The 21,467-nt window shown below is 48.6% G+C and overlaps 1 protein-coding gene and 1 pseudogene across 1 annotated transcript in view; both read left to right on the top strand.

Annotated features, from left to right (window-relative positions):
- RUVBL1 (RuvB like AAA ATPase 1) overlaps nucleotides 1-14,252 on the top strand; it is a 42,956-nt gene extending 28,704 nt beyond the window's left edge. Inside the window, exons 9-11 of the mRNA XM_023215634.2 lie at nucleotides 7,421-7,523; nucleotides 12,665-12,756; nucleotides 13,808-14,252. Of these exons, the coding sequence (XP_023071402.1) occupies nucleotides 7,421-7,523; nucleotides 12,665-12,756; nucleotides 13,808-13,967 (355 nt within the window). The 3' untranslated portion in view covers nucleotides 13,968-14,252. The remainder of the gene's footprint in view (nucleotides 1-7,420; nucleotides 7,524-12,664; nucleotides 12,757-13,807) is intronic.
- Nucleotides 14,253-19,947: 5,695 nt separating this feature from the next.
- Nucleotides 19,948-20,128, top strand: LOC111545288 (annotated as a pseudogene).
- Nucleotides 20,129-21,467: the final 1,339 nt, after the last annotated feature.

Genomic DNA, 21,467 nt, shown 5'->3' with positions numbered 1-21,467 from the left:
ACAAGACCACTGTCATAAGTGCTTCCTAAGTCTTGGAGAGAAAGTGTGTGCCAGATCCAGCATGGCTACCTGGGCAGCTTCTGGAGACACATGCATGTGGGCCTTCTGCCTGGTATGCCTGGCATGCCTGTGGCTGGCTGGACTTTCTTAGCCTTGGCCAGGCCAGGCTGAAGCCTGACAGTGCAGCTGGTGAAAGGGCTCAGCCTTGGACAGATGGTGCCCCCTGCTGGGGAGCTCTGCTAATAGGCTTCTTTCCCTCCACAGTAGGGAACCCAGCCCAGCAGATGCCTGCAGAGCCTGGCATCTCTCGCCCCCAGAAATAAGGTCTCTCAGTCCCATCCCACTCAGGACTAAGGTGCACACAAAGGTGGCCTTGATCTCAGAATCTGCTGCCTGAAACCTGGGAGATTTGGCCCCAGCCCCATCTGGGCTGATTTGATCAAGGGCTGCTAGAGGTTGTGGAGACTCCTTGCCAGACTACAGTTACCCAAGTGGAAGGAAGGTGCTCAGAGCATGGATCTTTAGGCAGGTCGATTCAGGCAACCCAGATTCGGTTGTTTGCTCTGAAAGAGAATTTTGGCACTGTGTTCTAGTAGGAAATTTGCTGTAGTGGTGATAATAATGTCAACATGGTGATGAAAAAAGTAATGGCCAACAATAATAGCCATCTGACGTGCTTCCCACAGACTCCACCCCTAGAGGGGAACTACAGGGCTTCCTTACCCCCCAGACTCACATCTGATCTCTAGAGCTCTCAAGGAAAGGAAGGGGGAAGGGAGGTGACTAACTGAGAGCTTCCTCTGTGTCAGAAACTATCCAGAGCACTCTACATGGGCCGTCTCATGTCCTCCCAGGACACCCTGACAACCCTGTGAGCAGCTGAGGTTATCTCCAGACTCAAATGGGAGGTTACCTGCCCAGGCCATAGGCTAGAAAGTGTTGCCACTGGAACGTGAGCCCAGAGGAACGTCTGGATCCAAACTCCATGCTCTCACTGCTCTCCCACACTGCTTCCCAGTGGCCCCTGGGCTGTGAGCGGGGATGGAGCTTTGATGGGGTGCTGCCTGGAGATGGCAGTGGGGAACTGTTGAATGCTGACAACAGATTGCTGTGAAAATGCAGCCTCTAGGAGTGTTCTTTTCCAGGTAGTGTATGCTCCCTCTCAGCTTCTTGCCGCTCACCCCTCCTTGTGTAAATGACCCTTGTGGATTGAGCCTCAGAAGTGAGCCCACTCTCTTATGGCTGTTGTGTTTTATGGAGCATGAATTCCAGCACTAGCCTGGTTCCCACATGGAAAAATTACAGGCATTGGAGTCATGTGGAAGCTCATGACCCCGGCGAGTTCCTTGACCTCTCTGAATCTTACCATCCTCATCAGGAAATGGGAATATCAGCACCTTTTTTGCAGAATTATGTGAAGAGTAGAAAAAGTGAGTGCAAAGTTGTCACCCAGGCCAGTCCTAGAGTATTGCCCTCTTGGAAGCTGATTTCATGCCCCTGCCTGGTCTGCCCTGTGGACATGGCTTGGCGTCAGGGATCTCTGAAAACCCAGAAAGGCATGAAGCCTCTTTATAGCCCCTCCTGACCTTGACAAGCAGCCCCCAAATCCTTTAGGTCACCTCTCCCTGTGGACAGCTGATGTGGGAGCCATTCTAGAAGAAGCACCTGTCCCTGGGCCTCTTACCGCTCCAGACTCCTTCTGGGAAAGGTCCATCCATGGATGACAGGGAGGCAAAGCTCTGTTGCCCGCTTGCCTGGCTCCTCCCTAGCCTGACACCGTAAGAAGTACCTTTCCTTCCGAGCTCAGGATCCTGAACCGTTAGATGAGAGCCCAGCACTGATCCCAGCTTGAAAACTGGGAGATTTTCTTTTCATATTGAGGTATAGCCCCTGGGATTAGGAGTTCTTGTAGGAGTTTCTCACTGAAAGTTACTTTGTTGCACCAAAGCATCAAGACTTAAGAAACAGTGTGGTCTCTGTTCAGTGTAACCCTGTGGTAGATAGTGTTTCAAAAACAAACAAACAAACAAAAAAACCAAAAAACAAAAACAACTTTATGGAGACATAATTCATATAAAATACGATTTTTTGTATGGTTTCTAGTGTATTCACAGAGTTGTGCAGCCATCACCACAATCAATTTTAGAACATTTTCATCAACCCAGAAAGAAACTGTACCCATTAACAGTCACCGTCCCTTCTGCACCCTTACCCCCCATCCACCTGCAGCCGTTAATCAATTTTGTCTCTATAGATTTGCTTTTTCTGGAAATTTTATATAAATAGCACCATATAATCTTGTCTTTTGTGACTGGCTTCTTTGACTTAGCGTGATGTTTTCAAGGTTCATCCATGTTGTAGTATGCGTAGTACTTATTTCTTTTTCCAGCTGAATAGTATTCTATTATATGGAATATTTAATAGTGTATCTTATTTAACCATTCATTAGTTGATGGACATTGGGTTGTTGGGTTATTATGATAATGCTGCTCTGAACATTTGTGTACAACTTTTTCTTTCTTTCTTTCTTTCTTTTTTTTTTGTAAGTAGAGATGGGGTCTCACTTTGTTGACCAGGCTGGTCTTGAACTCCTGGGCTCCAAGGATCCTCCTGCCTCAGCCTCCCAAACTGCTAGGATTACTGTGAGCTACCACACCCGGCCTATGTACAACATTTTTAAGTGGACATGGTTTTTATTTCTTTCAGTTACGTACCTAGGAGTGGAATTGCTGGGTCCAGTGGTAACTGTTTAACCTTTCAAGGAACTGCCAGCTGTTTTCCAAAGCCATCTGCATCATTTGACATTCCCACCAGCAATGTATGAAGGTCCCAGTTTCTCCACATTCTTGCCAGCACTTGTCTGTCTTTTTGATTATAGATACTCTAGTGGGTAATGAAGTAATATCTCATTGTGGTTTTGATTTGCATTTCCTTAACGACTAAGGATATTGAGCGTCTTTTCATGTGCTTATTGGCCGCTTGTATATTGTCTTTGGAGAAATGTTTATTCACATCCTTTGCCCATTTTTTATTCAGGTTCTTTTGTCTTTCCATTGTCGAATTATAAGAGTTCTTTATATATTCTGGATACTAGATCTTTATCATTTATATATGATTTATAAATATCCTATTCTTTGGGTTGTCTTTTCAGTTTCTTGATAGTGTCTTGACACACACAAGTTTTAAATTTCAATGAAGTCCAATTTATGTTTTTTCTTTTGTTTTTTGTGTTTCTGGTTTCATGTGTAAGAACCCATTGCCTAATCTAAAATCACAAAGGTTTATGCTTGTGTTTTCTCCTGAGAGTTTTATAGTTTTGACTTTTATGTGTAGGCTTATGATCCATTTGTAGTTAATTTTCATGTAGGGCGTAAGGAAGGGGTTGGTCCAACTTCATTATTTTGCATGTGAATATCCAGTTGTCCCAGAACCATTTGTTGAAAAGACTGTTCTTTTTTTATTGAATTGTTTTGGCAGCCTCATCAGAAAATCAAATGGCTGTCTTTTTAGCACTCTTACTGTGTGCCCACTGAGCCCAAGGTTAAGTGGATATTAGGTGAGTTACCCATCGCATTACCCAGAGAGGTGTTTTTACTGCGCTTTGTGTCAGCAGAAAAGCTTTGTGTTATCTGTGTCCCTGGAGTTACAGGATTACATAAAGAAGCATTTATGTAGTGATTCTCAACCAGGGGCAAATTTGTTCCACTGGGGACATGTAGCAATGTCTGGAGACATTTTTACTTAACATGACTCAGAAGAGCTGCTGGCATCTAGTGGGTAGAGGCCAAGGATGCTGCTGAACATCCTGCAGTGCATAGGACAGCCTTTCAAGAAGAATTAATTTGGTCCAAAACATCCACAGTGTCACAGTTATTGTAAGAGTTATTGTAAGAGGAAAGTAGTCACAAATGAGTCAGCCATGTTGCACATGTGGTGGTGTATCTGCAGGATACATTTCTAGAAGTACGTTTGTCTTGCTCCTATAGATAATGCTGTATTGGATTCCAAGGAGATTTGGGTCTGTGGCTTCATAGCTCCAAACTGTCTATCTGGGGGAAGCTCACTTATGGCCGAGTTTGGACAATTGCCGAATGGTAAAATGTTAAAATTAATAGTCGACTGAGGCCAAAGCCAGAAATGAACTTCTAAGATGCAAGAATAAATCTGCAGATTTACCAAAATGTAATTATTATCCAGCTTCTTATTAACAGTTTTATAACATTACCATTATGGCTGCCTTGTTAAACTGTGATCCTCCCCACTCCCTGCCCCCTAGCTCCTGCTGAGGTCAGCACACGGCCCAGCACCGCTGCTGGCACATGGGGGCTCCACTCAACCAGCCCACTCAGCAGCATCACCAGTTGGAACCATCTCCCACTAATACAGTTTCTGGAAGGAACTTTCTACTTCAGATTCATAGCTTGGACAAATCTCAAAAATGTTTGATCTTTAATTCCTGAAAAATGCTTAGCAGTCCTCAGCAGCCTTTTCTTTTGTTTTTCTCCTCATCAAACTCCTTTTTACCACTTGGCAGCCTTTTAATAGACTTTGAAAACTATAAGAAATGTTATTAATGCATTTCTATAAATTCTGTCCTTGTGAAGTTTGATTCGGGACTACTTTATTTTTCTCTAACCTTTTCTTCTTTAAACTTTTTGTGTTTGTTGTGATTTATCGTGGGTGGTGTAGAATTTTTGATATTTTTGTCCTTGGGATATTTTAATATGGCAAAATTGAGATCTTACAATTTCCTCAGAATTCCCAAAAGAATTCTCAAATAAGACTTAAAAAACACTTATGGCCTAAATAGAATTAAAAAATAAAAATTAAATGTAGTTTTAAAAGGTTATTTTGCTTAATGTGAAGGTTGTAGGTACACCAAATACTGAGATTTGAATCATGATAAAATTTCGTCTTTATAATTCTTCCTAATTTTAAAAAGACATTTGTTGCTGGAAAAAGATAAGTTTTCTCTAAAGTTAACTAATATTTGTATTTCCTATTAGTTTGTTTCCATATTTACTTTGAAGATTTTAATTTTTTTGCATTGGACTTAACAATTCATTAATGTAGCATTTTATTCTCTCTTTGAATTGTTTTTATTGTGGTAAAATGTGTGTAACATAAAATTTGCCATTTTAACCATTTTTAAGTGTATAATTCATTGGCATTAATGACATTCACAGTGTGGCATGACCATCACCGCTATTTCCAAAACCATCACCACTATTTCCAAAACTTTTTCATCATCTCAAAAACAGAAACTCTGTAACCATTAAGCATGAAGTCCCAATCCTACCTCCCCTCAGATCCTGGTAACCTCTCATTTATTTCTGTCTTTTTTTTTTCTTTCTTTTAAGACAGGGTCTCACTCTGTCATCCAGGCTGGAGTGCAGTGGCACAGTCTTGGCTCACTGCAACCTCTGCCTCCTGGGCTCAAGTGATTCTCATGCCTTACCTTCCGGAGTAGCTGGGATTACAGGCACATGCCACCAGGCCTGGCTAATTTCTGTCTCTATGAATTTGCCTACTATAGATATTTCCTATAAAGAAACCATAAAATATTTGTTCTTTTGTCTCTGGCTTATTTCACTTTGCATGTCTTCAGGGTTCATCCTGTGCTAGCATGTATTTTGTTTGCATTTTATTTTTGCAGTCATAAATATGCATTTTTATACCTCAATTAACTGGATAGAATTTAAACAATTAGATTTTATTTTTACGAATGTTAAATTTTTAGCATGCTTACTTGTTTTTGAAACCAAATATTCAGATACTAACAAATCCAGTTGACATGACTAATTCTTTGTTATATTGATTAGTTATAACCATAGACTGTACAATCCTGCACGAGTTTAAGAATGCCAGAAGTGTAGCCTTTCTGTTGTTATGACCCCCAGAGGCCAAGGCAGAAGCCCACAGCACATGGGGCTTCCAAACACCAGCTGAAGGCTGGCCCTGTGTGCCACCAGTGACTGCCCAGTGCACCTCAGGGTCTGGTGGGTTGGCAAGGTTCCTCCCCTGGGCTGTTATTCCTATGGCTTGGCTAAGGGTTCAAGAGAAAAATAGGCAAACGATGGGATTGGATCCTTCTCAACAAGAAGTAAAATTATATATATATATAAGGGAATACATTCAAATGCTTCATTAGTAATCAAAGAAATGCAAACTTAAACAAGGTGTTACCTTTCCCTCTTTTTCTAAACTGTCAAAATAGCAAAATGTTTCAGAATGAGAATACTTGGTAGTGGCTATGGTCCTGTGAGATTAGATAACTCATATAGCTGAATAAATTAGGATAGTTATTCATTCAAGTAGCTATTCAGGGTTCTGTCAGGCATGACAGCAGTTGCTAAGGAAATGCTTATGACTGTATGCATCAAAATATCAATAAAAATAATAGCAACAATTGGAAACTAAATGCTCAACGATTTGGGTTAAGTAAAATATTTAATGGATTGTTAAGTAAATATTAAACATAAGTATTAAGACTGATGCAAGCCAAGTGCAGCAGCTCACACCTGTACTCCAAGCTACTCGGGAGGCTGAGGTGGGAGGAGCCCTTGAGCCCAGGAGTCCGGGGCTGCTGTAAGCTAGAATCATGCCACTGCACTCCAGCCTGGGCCATAGAACAAGACCCGGTCTCAAAAACAAAACAAAGCAAAGAAAACTGAAACAACATGGACAAAAACAAAAAGATATGTGCATACTTAGTATAATTTGTAAAATTATGCTATAGAGTATTATATATAGTATATAGTTATATATATATACATATATGTACTATATATAATATATAGTACATACTATATATTATACTATATAATTTGTATATATATGAAAGTTTGGCAGATATCTAGATGATTATTTTTGAGTATGATTTTAGTTATTGTTTTTTCCTGTTTCCTGGTTTTCCTATGATACTGATGATTACCAAGATAATGAAGTTGGTTTTTTTTTTTTTTCTTTTTGGGACAGAATCTTACTCTGTCACTCAGGGTGGAGTGCAGTGGTACACTCTCAGCTCACTGCAACCTCTGCCTCGCGGGTTCAGGTGATTCTCATGCCTCAGCCTCCCCAGTAGCTGGAATTACAGGTGTGTACCACCATGCCCAGCTAACTTTTGTATTTTTAGTAGAGACAGGGTTTTACCATGTTGGCCAGCTATTCTTGAACTGCTGACCTCAGGTGATCTACCCACCTCTGCCTCCCAAAGTGTTGGCATTACAGGCGTGAGCCACCGCGCCCAGCCTGAAGTTGTTTTTATGCCACTGGAGGTTAGTCTGTTTACTGGGGTCCTGACTCTGATTCTTAGGCTGCCTAGCCAGCTGCTTGTGGTGTGAATGCTGGATCTGTATTTCCAGTGTCGTTTTTTGTCTAACAGAGGCTTAGGTGATGGGATTAATTTTGCCCCTTACAGAGGCACTGAGGACATCACATCCCCTCACGGCATCCCGCTTGACCTTTTGGACCGAGTGATGATAATCCGGACCATGCTGTATACTCCACAGGAAATGAAGCAGGTGAGCCTCCCTTCTTCCCGCCTGCTCTCTTCTCTCATTTGCTCCCAGTGTTCACTGATGGCTGTGCAGAAAGGTATCTGCGGCTTGGATCTGGCTGCCATTCACCATCTCACCACTTAGCTACTGGCCTCGAGCAAGTCACATTACTCCAGAGTCTCAGTCTCCCCATCTGAAAGATGGATTGGGCTAACTAGACATTGCCCCAAGTGTCAAAAGAAGCTCAGCTCCCTGTCTTGGCTGTTCGCTTTTCTGCTATTCCCCCTTTGATAAGCTTTAGGAAAAGGATAGTGAAAAAATCAATTTGATGATAGCCATTAGGGAAGCTACCAGCTCTATAAAAAGGAGGCAATAAAATATGATTTAGTGATAGCCTTTTGGTGACCAGGCCAGACTATGCCTGTGGCCTTTTTTACTCAGAGGACAAGGCCAGGCTCACTGTTCCACCTGAACCAATAGCAAGCCAGCTCCAGCAGGGTATAGAATGTAGCCACCCTGACCTGGAAGAGGCCAGTGCCTGTGTCCTAGCAGAGCCTGTCTGTTGTAAACAGCATGACAAATGACAAGTTTCTCAGCAGCTTTGGAGGCTGCCCCTGGGCAGGTCTGTGGCTTTGCAATAGAGTCCTTGAGGGCTTCTGCCAAGTCCACAGAGGTGATGGTGAGACAGCGTCATACAGCTTAGAAGAGCACCTGAAGATGGAGTTTGTGAAACTGATCATATAATAAGAGGCTTCATTGAAGGACCCCTGGAAGCATCTAGCTCCGTGGCTGGCACACGGTGGATGCCCATAAGTCTGTGTGAGCTGAATCTGGGTTAGGCTTGGAGTTGGGAGACGACAGGGATGTATGAGCGTGGGCTTTATCCAAAGGGCCACAGTCCCAGTGGTCTCTGTAGGAATTGCCTCTTGCTTGGTGTGCAGCTCGAGCACAACTATGTGCCAAGCATTGGAATCAATGGACTAGGAACTTCTAGTTACCTTAATGGTATTTTCAGGTATTCCGTATGATCACCATCTGTTCTATTTTTTACATTTGAGTCATGGAGCTGTAAGTCCAGGATGCAAAACCAGACAGTGCCCTGCAGAGCCCAGGCCATCTGTTCAGTGGTACATACCCTGGATTGGTGTCTCAGAGGTGGTATGTGCTGTGCTCTTTCCTCTGCCCTGCCCACCCTTGCCCCAAATGTTCTCTTCTGGTGGACTCTGGCGTGCAGCCATGGTTGGAGATGCTGAGCAGGCTGGGGCTGCAGTGACATCTCGATGCACTTTGCCTGGACCTTGTCTTTTCACCAGAGCATGGCACTCTGTTAAGCATCGTGTTGAGCAGGACATGCCTGGCCAGTTTGATTCCATTTGATCCCCAGTAACCCATGAGGCAGGGAGAACTACTGTCATTACTCAGTAGTTTTAAAAGATGAGGACATTACCTAGGCATGGTGACTCACACCTGTAATCCCAGTATTTTGGGAGGCTGAGGCTGGAGGGTCACTTGAGCTCAGGAGTTTGAGACCAGCCTGGGCCACATAGTGACACCCCTACTCAACAAAACATAAAAAGTTAGCCAGGTGTGGTGATGTGTGCCTGTAGTCCCAGCTACTTGGGAGGCTGAGGTGAGAGGATCGCTTTAGCGCAGGAGGTCGAGGCTGCAGTGAGCTGTGATGGTGCCACTGCACTCCAACAGAGTGAGACCCTGTCTCAAAAAAAGACAGGTGAGGACACTGAGACCTAGGGTAACTAATTTGCCCAAGTTTATAACATTAGTCAGTGGCTAGCAGGTAACAGGACTGGCTGTAGTTCAGGCTTTCTGATCCAGAAACCTGTGTTCTTAATCACTGTGCCACTCAACTTCCCTGCTGCTAGAAATCTCTCATCTCATTGTCATCAGGATTTGTGAGGTGGCTTTCCTCTGGCAGTTTGTGAGCAGGATCTTTCCTTTGGAGCAGTCAGGGCCTCTCCTTGGCGGGGGCCTTTCCCAGCACTTTAGCTACTCTTCCATGGCTGGAGGGCCAGCCTGGGCCTGCCGGCATCTCTTATTGACTGCATGCAGGAGTGCTGTAGGGATGCATCAGGAGAGTCACGGATCTCCCTTCGTAACCAGCACTGGCAAATTACTGAAGCAGTTATGGTTCAAAGTAACAATTGTATATGTTATTTAGGAGATGGTGTCAATGACTGGGGGCCTCATTGCCAAGTAAGGGTGTCTTGCTCTTGGGCGACTACCAGGTTGAAGCCAAGGCATTCACTGAACAGAAGCAGAAGCAGAAACAGAGTCCCAGGCAATTCTTGGCCCATTCTTACTACAGGACATAGCACCTTACTTTTGGGTCTAAAACCCCGTGTGTCCTGCCAAAAAAGGCAGCCCAGCACAGATGTGGTCAGGACCAGAGACACCAGGAGTATTTTGAGGCCATCATTTGCCTACTGAATGACTTGAGCAATTTGGTGCATCTCACTGAGCCTCCACCTTCTCTGTTAAGTGGAAGATCTGCTCCCTGCTTTGCAAGATTGTCATTAGGATTCGTGAGGTATTGGCAATGACGGGCCCTCCCATCCTTCCCATTGCTGTTGTTATTACTGTATTCATAGCTTTGTGTGCTTCATAGGTACCCTCTAGGGTCCTCTACGTACAACGTACAACAGCTTCGCAATAGCCAATGTTGGAGGCTCCAAGAATGAGGGTCCTGTGGTCATGTGGAGAGTAAGCAGCAGTCAGGACTACCACTCAGAGCTAATTCACCCTTGCTGCCGCCATTCAAACCCAGAGCTCCTGGCCCAAGCAGTCTGGAATGTTCTGCACTGTGCTTCTAGAACAGTGACTTTTGCCAGGCCAGCTCTGGGCTGGGGCTCTCTTGGCTTAGTCAGGAGGGCCTCTCCTCAGGCTTTCTGTCAGGACTCGTGGCTTTGTTCCCACTGGCCCAGGTGATAACCTCAGCATTTTTACTGGAGCCTGGGCTAGGTTTTTAAACAAACTCGATGTAACTTGTGTACTCTGCAATCCAAGCCGACACCCTCATAAACTATCCCTGCAGGTTATTAAATGATTAAAGATCTCATTTGTGAACTGTCCGTTTTTGAGCAGCTTGAGACAGACGCTCTCGTGATTGCTTTGACCTGCTCTAGTGAGAGAGAGAGCAGTGTCCCTGACATTCTGGAAGCTGAGCCGCAGATTCAGTGCAACTCACTGAAGGGGAGACGCTTAGGCTGAAGCTGTGTCCTGTGACCAGGCTCCAGGATTCAATATTTGCATCTCTCTGGAGTTTTAGAAGGTCCTCTGGGGACATTTTTCTTGGCAGGACCTGGCAGTTTCCTCAGTCCCAGCTGTGAGTGAGAAGCCTTTTTTTACCTTGACGCTGTGTTCAGAGGGGAGTTTTGTTGATGGAGCAGGGAGTCACCCCCAGTTCCTTTTCTTGGTTGTCCTTGTACCCTCCAGTAACTTCGGAGGGCCCCTCTCTGCCCAACTGCATTTAGCTTTGGATCTCAAACAGTGGAACTCCTCCTGCACAAGCTAAGATTGTTTCAGTAGAGCTCACACCCTGCCAGTTCACCCATGAGCCCAGCAGATAAGTTTCATGTGGCCTATGCAGTGTTTGTGAAATACTTGAACAAGTTGCTGACACCTAGAAATCAGGACCTTTTTTATTTTGGAGACGGAGTTTCTCTCTTGTTGCCCGGACTGGAGTGCCGTGGCACAATCTCAGCTCACTGCAACCTCCACCTCCCGGGTTCAAGCGATTCTCCTGTCTTAGCATCCCAAGTAGCTGGGATTACAGGCATGTGCCACCACACCCAACTAATTTTTGTCTTTTTAGTAGAGATGAGGTTTTGCCATGTTGGTCAGGCTGGTCTTAAACTCCTGACCTCAGGTGATCCACCTGCCTCGGCCTCCCAAAGTGCTGGGATTACAGGCATAAGCCACTGCGTCTGGCCAAAATCAGCACATTTTGTACAAAGATCTGAGTACTGAGCCTGTCTTGACAAAAGGGAAGACTTAAGACAGCGCCTTGTAGCAGTGGTGGCTGTGGGTGGAGGGGCTGCCTCCCCAGAGTGTTTGCTGGCCAAGCACTTCACCCTCACCCAGCTCATTGCAGCCGCTCTGGCCTGCTGGGGCTTTCCAAGGCCTTTCCCATCTATGGGCAGCCGACGTGCTGTCCCCCCAGCCCAGCCAGGATCATCAGAGACTGGGCTCCCCACCCCTGCAGCTCCTGCCCGCAGGGTCCCGGCCTGGAGAGCTGACAGTCGAGGCTTGATGTGGCCACCTCAGTAAAGCTCTGGCTCTCCTCCCTCCTGGAAGGCTGAAGCTGGGACTCAGTCTTTCCCAGCTCCTGTGCCTCTACACTGGGTGTGCTTTTATGGCTTTAATTTCAACAAGGGCTTCTTGATATCTTGTTTACGAAGCTGCCAAAGTGAAAAATTCCTGTATTATATGCGGCTCGAAGTCCTGCAGTTATCTCAGCTCCACAACACACAACATCATTATCCCGGCTGCCCCTTATCACTCAGTGCTGGTACGCCTGCAGGATCCTGGTCCACCGTGTTACAGCATCCCCGCCACCACCCCCTCCAACTCTACTAAGATCTTCAAACTGCAACAAGCGTCAGCCTCTTCTTGATAGATTAGATATCTCCTGGTGATGTTATGAGGCCTGGTAAATCTTTAAAAGTAACTTTTTTGATTTATTTAACCATCATATTTATCAAGCAAATAAAAAATGTCTCTTCTTGCCTGAGTGCTTGTAGGTGGTAGTGCCCATGCTGGAGAGGTAGGTTAGAGCCCTTGTGGGAGCCCAGGGTAGGTTAGAAGAGGCCCCAGTTCTCTGCCTGGGGACAGGGGAGGGAAGGACATGGAGGCAAGAGTGAGCCACTTGAAAGCTGCACACCTCCGGGGGCACCAGCCACACTTGAGTCAGTTGAACATAGCATACTGGCCGTGATGCTATTCATGCATACTGTGGGGCCGCACATGCCCCCTGTAGGGTGCTTGGCCGGCAGTGCTGGGCAGGCGTTTGCTTCCTGCCCACCAACCCAGGTCTTGGTTTCTCTTATGCTGCACAGTGAGAAATACTGAGCAACATTGTCTTTAAAGCACTTTAGAAATGGGACACTTGAGGTCAGTCACTGTTGATCATGTTTTTTCTCCTTTAAAAGATCATTAAAATCCGTGCCCAGACGGAGGGAATCAACATCAGTGAGGAAGCACTGAACCACCTGGGGGAGATTGGCACCAAGACGACACTGAGGTGAGCCGGTACCCTGGGCCCGCCGGGGCCTCCCCAGCACAGCCAGTGCCCTCACTGGGGTCATTCTGGACAATAAAGGCAGATCCCTTCCTAGGACACAGGACTGTGTCCATCTGCTCTTCCTGGCGTGATGGGTGCCAGGGCACTTGAGTTTCAAATGCAGAGGATTTAACTGATGGTTTTTAACAAGCTAGAGTAAGGGTGAAGTCCCCGTGTCCTGCAGCAGATGCTCCCCTCTGGTGGAGAGTGCTTTGACCCTGGGCCTTCTTGTGGCAGAGAAGATGCATAGAACTAGAGAGCAGGGACCATGTGGCAGCTAATTAGCCAGGGCCCTGGCTCCTGTTCTCCCAATGATGTTATGAGGCCTGGTAAATCTTTAACTTTTTTGATTTATTTAACCGTCAAGCAAATAAAAAATGGGCGGTGGGTATGGAGAGCCAGGGAGGAGCGCAGACATAGACAGTTCTCCAGCAACTCAAAGGCAGGACCTGCAGAGCATGTCCCTTCACAGTGGCCTGACTCATTGTAAAATCATTGCTTCACAGTCCTCAGCCCTTCCCTACATCGTTTAGTCAGTTCTTGTTCCTGAGGTTGAAGGCAGAAATACAAGCTATGAGGTTTGGATGAAGGGGTACTTTTTAAAACGGCAGAGTCTTCATGCCTTTGGATGGGCATGTACTTCCAGCTGGCTGTGTTTTCGTTTCCCTACCATGTTAAATATCCCTATCTGTTGGACATCTGTATACATTTAAGTTTGCAGTCCTTTTCCAGTAGCAGTGATGTTACTTCCTATTGGAGGATTTGTAGACTGTACTAAAGATTTGGGGAATAGCACTTACGTCTTCTTGGTGGCTCCTGGCCCCTCTCTGATGGGGTAATGACTGCAGCTCTCTGAGAAGTGACAACTTTGTCTCCCCTTTTCTGTGCTCATATCAGCTGGCACAAGCCTAGCACTGGGCTCTGCTCCTGGTGCCAGTGCTGCCTGCTGATTTAGGGGAAGGGGCTTCGGTGGCCCCAGTTTCACTCCAGCCCTGGCCCCTGTCCACTCTAGGTACTCAGTGCAGCTGCTGACCCCGGCCAACTTGCTTGCTAAAATCAACGGGAAGGACAGCATTGAGAAAGAGCACGTCGAAGAGATCAGTGAGCTTTTCTATGATGCCAAGTCCTCCGCCAAAATCCTGGCTGATCAGCAGGATAAGTACATGAAGTGAGATGGCTGAGGTTTTCAGCAGCAAGAGACTCCCCAGGTGTGCCTGGCCTGGGTCTGGCCTGTGGGCGCTCGTCCCTGGGCTTGGGGCTGCCGTCCCCACTCAGCTGTGGTCTACAGCACTGTCAGTTCAGTGTGGAAAGCATTTCTTTTTAAATTATCATAACTGTTCCTGTGGTTGCTTTGAAAGAACCCTTCCTTACCTGGTGTGTTTTCTGTAAATCTTCATAGGTTATTTTGATCTCTCTCTCTCTCTCTAAGTTTTTAAAAAATAAACTTTGCAGAACAGGTTTAGATGTAGAGTCATTGTGAACATACCATAGGGAGTTCCCATGTATCTTGTACCCAGTTTCCCTTCTTATTAACATGTTACATCAGATAGCACATTTGTCACGGTGAATGACCAATACCAATGCACTATTATACTGCATTCACATTTTCTCAGTTTTACCTAATGTCCTTTTTCTGTCCCAGGATCCCATCCAGGATAACCCATTACAACTAGTTGTCATGTCTCCTTAGATGCCTCTTGGCTGTGACATTTTCTTACATTTTGCTTGTTCTTGATGACCCTGACAGTTTTGAGGAGGACTGATCAGGTATTCTGTAGAACATCCCTCAGTTGGGGTTTGTCTGATGCTTTTCTCATGAGTAGACTGGGATTGTGGGTTATGGAGAGGAAGATACAGAGGTGAAATGCAGTTCTCATCACATCATACCATGTGTGGTTCTCATCACATGCTAACATCATGACTCATCGTTGATGGTGACCTTGACCCTTGATGGCTGAGGTCATGTTTGTGGGGTCTTCTCACTGTAAAGTTACTCTGTGCTGCCTTTCCATACTGATTTCTTTGGAAGGAAGTCACTATGTGCAGCCCACACTTAAAGGGTGGTGGTTATGCTTACCTCTAGAGAACTGAGTATTTACCGAAATTATTTGGGATTTTGCATGGAAGATTGTATCAGAATGGACTCATGGAAGTTCATTGTATACTTTAGTAGGTTTATTTTGTTGCTCAAATTGAGCCAACTTTGGCCAATGAGAGCTCTGTCAGTTGGCTCGTGTGTCCCTCTGATGTGTCCCCATCTCTCTGGCTGCATCTCTGGGTTCACTCACTGAGTAAGCAGCAAGGGCAAGTGCAGCACTGGGCAGTGCACTTTACTGGAATGTGCCTTCCCAGTAGGATGAGTGCTGCGTTCTTGCCCTTGCCAGGCCTGTCCTTCCCTGCCGGCTCCGTGGTGCCTGAGGTAGGGCTGAGCACCCGGATACTGTTCCTAGCACTTGCCCCTTGTGCAAGTTCAGACTGAATCTCCGTGATGTTATGATATGGGAGGCAGGGCTGACCAGGATGGTCATCTTGGTCCAGTGCTTTAGTCCAAACTAACAATGAGCTCCTTGTGGGGCAAGCAGCATTGTCTTCCATTAGGGACAGTCCCCTGTAGTCATGTCAAGGGGACAGTGGGAGGGGGCAGAGATGATGCTGGGGATCCCACCTAGCCTGAGAGGTGCCAGCCTGTCCCTGCTGCCAGTGTGAATCTTCTCCCTGGGCCTGGCCCCTGAGGACCCTGGCATGCACAGCAGTGGTGGTAGGACCCTTCATGGAGTCAGCTGTGCATGTGGCTCATGCTGGCTGCCAGTGTCCTCTGAGGCTGCACTTGTCTTTAGCCTCCCCACGCAAGCCATGTTAGACAAACAGAAGAGAGATGCAGCAAGAGCTTATTGCACCAGGGACTGTGTTCACACTCTGCGTTCCATGTCGCCTTCACAGTAGCCTGTGAGACTGGGATAGGTGTGCTAGCCCACTTCCAAGTCCACTTCCCCAGAGGAGGAGGGGGCAGTTCAGGCAAGTCCCTTGCCCAGCTAGTGAGAGATGGAACCAGGATTTGAAATCAGGCTGCTTGAAACCTGTGTTCCTAACACCTGGGGGCCATACTGCCTCTTTCTGTGTTGGCATTTAGTGGCAGCTAGGAATTGTCAAGATCTGACCTTTGTACCAGGCACGTGAAGGAAGCGGGGTCCGCTGTGGAGAAGGTGACCCACCTAGAGGACAAGAACCAGGCAGGCCTCTGCTCCGGCTGGGCCTCTCACTTGGGCCCCAAGCCTTTCATGGTGTTTAAGGAGCGGGATGGAAGTGGTGCTGACAGCAGATCTCACAGCTGCGGGTGGGGACAGAGTCTTCTTCGGCTGCCCAAGGTACCAACATCCAGAGCAGCCAGGTGAGGAGGGGACCATGGTCTCACTCTTCCCAGGCCACAGACCCTTCGTTCCTGCTTCTCAGGTATCCTAGCTGAGGTGGTGCCCAGAGAGCTGGCCCAGTTCGCTAGTCTGTGCTCCAGAGTGAGGGAGATGATTCTGGATAGGTAGGAAGGTGAGATTATTTTAATTTTCCTCCCATTTTTCCCAGCAAGGTCTGTGATTATTACATTAATCTTCTAGGCGAAGTTTTTACGACTGATCCCTCGCCGACTATGAGAAGTTTCTCCATCCATTACTAAGAGGGAAACAGACCCTGGTGGGGAGGAAAATATTTGTTACATCTTATCAGGCTGACACACAATCTAACAACAATTACAGCAGCCCCATTTTTTGCACTATTTCAGCTCCAGTGTGAAAAATTGTTGTAATATTAAAGTGAGGCAGGGTGGGGGCTGGTCATCGGAAGTGGTTGAATTTTCCAGGCTCTCAGCCCAGGCTCTCTTGGGTGCCACCCAGGGAGCCGATTGGGTGGCTGAGGAGAGGGAGGGAGGGATCTTCACATAAATCCCAGCACCCTATCTCCTGTGCTAATGGCCCCAGAGATACTTGTGAGACTGGGAAGGGCTCTTGAAAGACGCGTCCCTGGCCGTAGCAGGGAAACCGCCTTGTGCCCTGCCTCATTTTCTCAGTGCAGACACCTTCTTACTGCCACATGTCTTAGGGTTGCATCTGCCAGATTGATTGGTAGGATAGTTTGTTTTTTAGGACTAAATGGATCGTGCTCTCACACCAGAAAGTGACTTCTTGGTTAGCAAACCTTTCTTAGCCATTTGTATAATAAAATGGGGTTACAGAAGGGGGGTAGGGTTGCACTCCCAGTCAACCTCTATCTCTCAAACTGTGGCCAGCCCTGGGCAGAGCAGCTGGGGTACCCCAAGAAGGCCCTGCTCTGGGAGGGCTGTGGGCAGAGGTGCAGTGGGTGGGGACCAAGGGGTTCTGGGGCTCAGCAGGGCATGGCATTGATTGCATTTTCCTCCTCTGTGTAGCCCTTGGTTCTAGCCCCGTGAGTCTTTGGTTTCCTGGTGTGAGAGTGGGAAGTTCATATCCCATAGACCCATGTGAGGACTTGGTGAAGTGACCCACATGTGGCTGCATCAGGTACCCAAGAGACTAACAGGCAGTAAAGAGTTCTTGATCCCTGGCCCACTTGGAAAGAGGTCACAGTTTGTCAAACTGGGGCAAGCAGCCTGCTAGGCCCTGCTGCTCCCTTTCGCAGACAGCTGGCACTTGGAAGGACCCTTAGGATCCCCCTGTGTTTGGAAAAAGCTGTGCAGCCCAGAGGGGCCAGCACTGGCTCAGGGCCACACAGCCCAAGAGCAGAGGGGATAGCACGGGGCAACTGCCAGAAACAACGCACTGCTTCTCACCGGGGCCCTGGCATCCCATCCTGGGTGAGGCTCAGCTAGGGCTGAGGCAGCCAGAGGGGGCGAAATGACCACCCCCTTGCCCTGGCCAGCGCTGGTGTTTGTCAGGTCAGACCTGCTCTCATTTGGTGTCTGGAAAAGAGGTCCCTCGGGAGAACAGTGTTCACCCCTCCATTCGTGGTCATCCATTCATTCTCCACACAGAAGTAAGTTCCTCTTCCTTGCTTCCTCCAGTGTGCGGCCACGCCCCTTCCATTCTGGGGAGAGCAGGATAGGGGGTGAGGGAGGCCTGGGCAGTGGGGCTGGGGAGCTCAGGGCGCAGGGTGGGCCACGCAGCGGGGCACCAGAATGGGGAAGGGGTGGGCCGGCCGCGGGGGCTGCCTGTCGGCCCCTGCTGCCCTGCCGCCCCTCCCCGTCACTTGGCGGCAGGCACGGTGATTAATGGCCGGGCCGTGCAGGCCGGGCCGCCATCAGCGCGCGTCTAGGCGATGGATGCGGCTGTCAGGCCGGCCCGGCCCGCGCTGACCCCCGGGCAGGGACCCAGCGCGATCAATGGGCGGCGCGCGGCGGGCGGCGGCTGGGCCGGCGCGATAAGATGGGCCGATGGGCGCCCGCCGATTGCCCGCTCAGTCACCCGCCGTCACCGTCACCGTCACGCCGCCAGCGCGCAGATCACTGCGCCGTCAGCGCCGCGTGATTAATGGGGACGCCGGCAGCTGCGGGGAGGGCGCGGGCACGCGGACCCCGCACCCAGAGGGACACGGTGGGGTGCGGGGTGCGCGCTGGGACGCCGCACACGGCACAATGTACTTACACTGGAGCCACCTGCAGGGAACGGAGGACACGGCGGGGTGCCGGGTGCATGCTGCAGGTCTGCACATGGGGCACACGGCGCAGGTTTTCACTGGGCTGCGTGCGCGCGTGTGTAGTGGGTGGAGGTCCCGGTGCAGCCGTAACACAAAGCCCTGAGTTACTTAGGCCTGAGGGTTGGGAGGAGGAGGGACTACACCTACTGTCACCTCTCTACCGCGACCCCTGCCTGGCCTAGGCCTCAGCCACCAGGTCCACCAGCCTCTTCGGCCTTTGCAAGCCTGCCTACTGTCCCAACCCTCTTTGAGAACCCAGACTTGACTGTCAGGACCCCGACCAAAACCCTTCCACAGGTCCCATGGCTAAATCCCACGTTCCCCACCCTCCGGGCAGACCGGCAGTAATGCCGGTCCCCGCCCCTCCACGCCGGCCAGCCCCGCTGTGCTCCTTTAGCAGTCATTGCAAGTGGTCCCATCCCCCAGAGCTTCGTCCCTGGGTCAGGTCATGCTGTTGGGGACGCCCTGAGCGCTCTCAGTGCACCGTTGGCCCTGCTCGCGCCCCACTGGGTGACGGGGGCAAGAGCAGGCTGCCCCATCCCACTCACCCCCCGCCCCAGAGCGCACAAATCCCCACTCGAAGCGACCCGCCTCTCAGGCACTGCCCCTCCAGAAGAGCCCTGGGCCGCCGGGACCCACTCGGGACTCGAGAGGGAGAGGCTCGCCCAACCCAAATACCCACATGCCGCTAGGGAGGAGCCGCGTGCCTGATGTGCAGAGAGGGGGCCGGAGGGCTTCCCAAAGCCAGTGACAGGAGCGCAGCAGGGACAGCTGGGCGCGAGTGTGGGACTGACCCGAAGCCCGAACTGCCAAGGGGAGCGAGACAAGGGGAAGGGTGGGGGGCCCGGCTGGGTGGACTGGGGCCTATCCCGTGGGCGGTGGGGGTCTCAGGGCCAAGCGGCAGCGGGGGCAGTGCCAGCCACTCTCCCTTTTCCCCTCGAAAACCACAGCCTCCCTAGGGCCGCGCGGCGCCCGGCGGGAGCTTGCGAGGACACAGCGCCCCCGCGTGTGCGGACGCGCACAGAGCCGCGCCCGTGGCGTTTCAGGCCCAGGCTCCGCCCCCGCCGCGCTGCCCCCATGGGGGCGTGGTCAGGCCTAGCCCGGGGGTCCGAGATTCGAAGTCACACCTAGCACGACTTGTGAAGTCGTGACGGAAGTGTGCGACTTCCCAGCAGGAGTGGTTGAAGTCCCGGAAGGCGTATGTGTCCCCACGTGCATGCGGGGAAGGAGCAGTGGGGGAAGGCTGAGTTGGGCTTTCAATTAAATGTACATACACTTAGTTTTTTGATGGAAAATTGCCAAAGGCGTGTAGCGTGAAAAACCTCCCTCCACACCTGCCCCCTGCCTCCTGTTCCCTCTCCGGAAGCGCCTGTCTTACACCGGTGTGTTCCTCTAGAGATGGCCAGGACATGCGTGGGGCAGCACACACTCATAGCACCTTCCCAACACTCATTATGAAACACGTCACATGGAAAACTGCAAGAATTACAAGCGATCGCCTCTCAGCCTTTGGCTAAGATCAAGTGTAGTATGTGTTCTTATCAGTTTAGTATCTGCTGTCTGAGGACAGTATATTAAATGGATTTTTGGAGCAGGGAGATGGAATAGGACCTTGCTCCTTCCACTCCATGTATCCACCTGGTATTGCAGTACCTCCAGGAATAGTGCACCTCCTTTGGGGGAATTAAAAAAAGGATTTCAGGTGAGCCCCCATATCCCTGTTGTCTAGGCACTGCCCATCCCTGTCTGCCTGCCAGTCTGCCTTGTCAGTCTTCTGTGCATTTCAAAGTGAGTTGCAGACGCAACCACCTCCGTAGTCAAGCACGTGTTATCTTTACCTAGAGTTCAGTACTTGATTATAGTTTTTTAATTTTTTTTTTTTTTTTTTTTTTTTTGAGACGGAGTTTTGTTCCTGTTGCCCAGGCTGGAGTGCAGTGGCGCAATCTCAGCTTACTGAAACCACCCCCTGCCGGGTTCAAGTGATTCTCCTGCCTCAGCCTCCCAAATAGCTGGGATTACAGGCGCATGCCACCATGCCCAGCTAATTTTGTATTTTTAGTAGAGACGGGGTTTCTCCATGTTGGTCAGGCTGGTCTTGAACTCCTGGCCTCAGGTGATCTGCCTGCTTTGGCCTCCCAAAGTGCTGTCATTACAGGTGTGAGCCACTGTGCCTGGCCACTTATGGTTATTTTTAAATGTAAAAAATACAGTGAAATGCACAAATCCTAAGTGGAGCATTCCATGAGTCCTGACTAATGAAACCCAAACTCCAGTGAAGGATATTACTATTGCCCAGAAAGTTCCTTGTACCAATCTCTAACACACTAGAGGCAACCACTGTTAGATTTTTTTTTTGCCATAGATTATTAGGTTTTCCTGCTTTAGAATTTCATGTAAATGAGATCATACAACATGACTTGTTTCTTTCACTTAGCTTTTGAGCTTCGTCAATGTTGTGTGTATGGGTAGTTTGTTCTTTTTTATTGCTGGGTAAAATGCCACTGTGTGGATCCACCACATGTATCCATTTGCCTGTGGATGGTCATCTAGGCTATTCCCTATTTTTCAGCTATTATGAAATTCTTGTACAAGTCTTTGTATAGGCATACATTTTCATCTTGGGTTTCAATACCCAGGAGTAGAATAGCTGGGTGTAGGGTGTGTGTCTAGTTTTATGAGAAATTGCTACGCGTTTTCCTGATGTAGTCTGTTAGTTGCTTCCCACCCCGCTTTTATACACAAATAGGAACATAACACTGTTTCTTGCTTTCTGTATTTTTCCTTGACAGCATGTCTTGGAGATTCTTCTAACTCAATATATAAAGAATGTCCTCCTAGTTCCTTTCCACAGGGAGGAGCTGCTGTAATTTATTCACCCCCCTGCGATAGGCATTTAGATGTTTCTAGCCTTATTGAGCTGTGCTTTGAAGGATGAACAGGAGTTTGTGAGGCAGACAGCAGAGGGAACAAGGCCCACAGGTTAGATAGATACTGCAGAACCCTTTCTGCTGGGA

The sequence above is a fragment of the Piliocolobus tephrosceles genome, chromosome 2 (assembly GCF_002776525.5).
Source record: "Piliocolobus tephrosceles isolate RC106 chromosome 2, ASM277652v3, whole genome shotgun sequence".
NCBI classification, from domain to species: domain Eukaryota; kingdom Metazoa; phylum Chordata; class Mammalia; order Primates; family Cercopithecidae; genus Piliocolobus; species Piliocolobus tephrosceles.
This window is presented reverse-complemented; position numbering and strand designations above follow the sequence as displayed.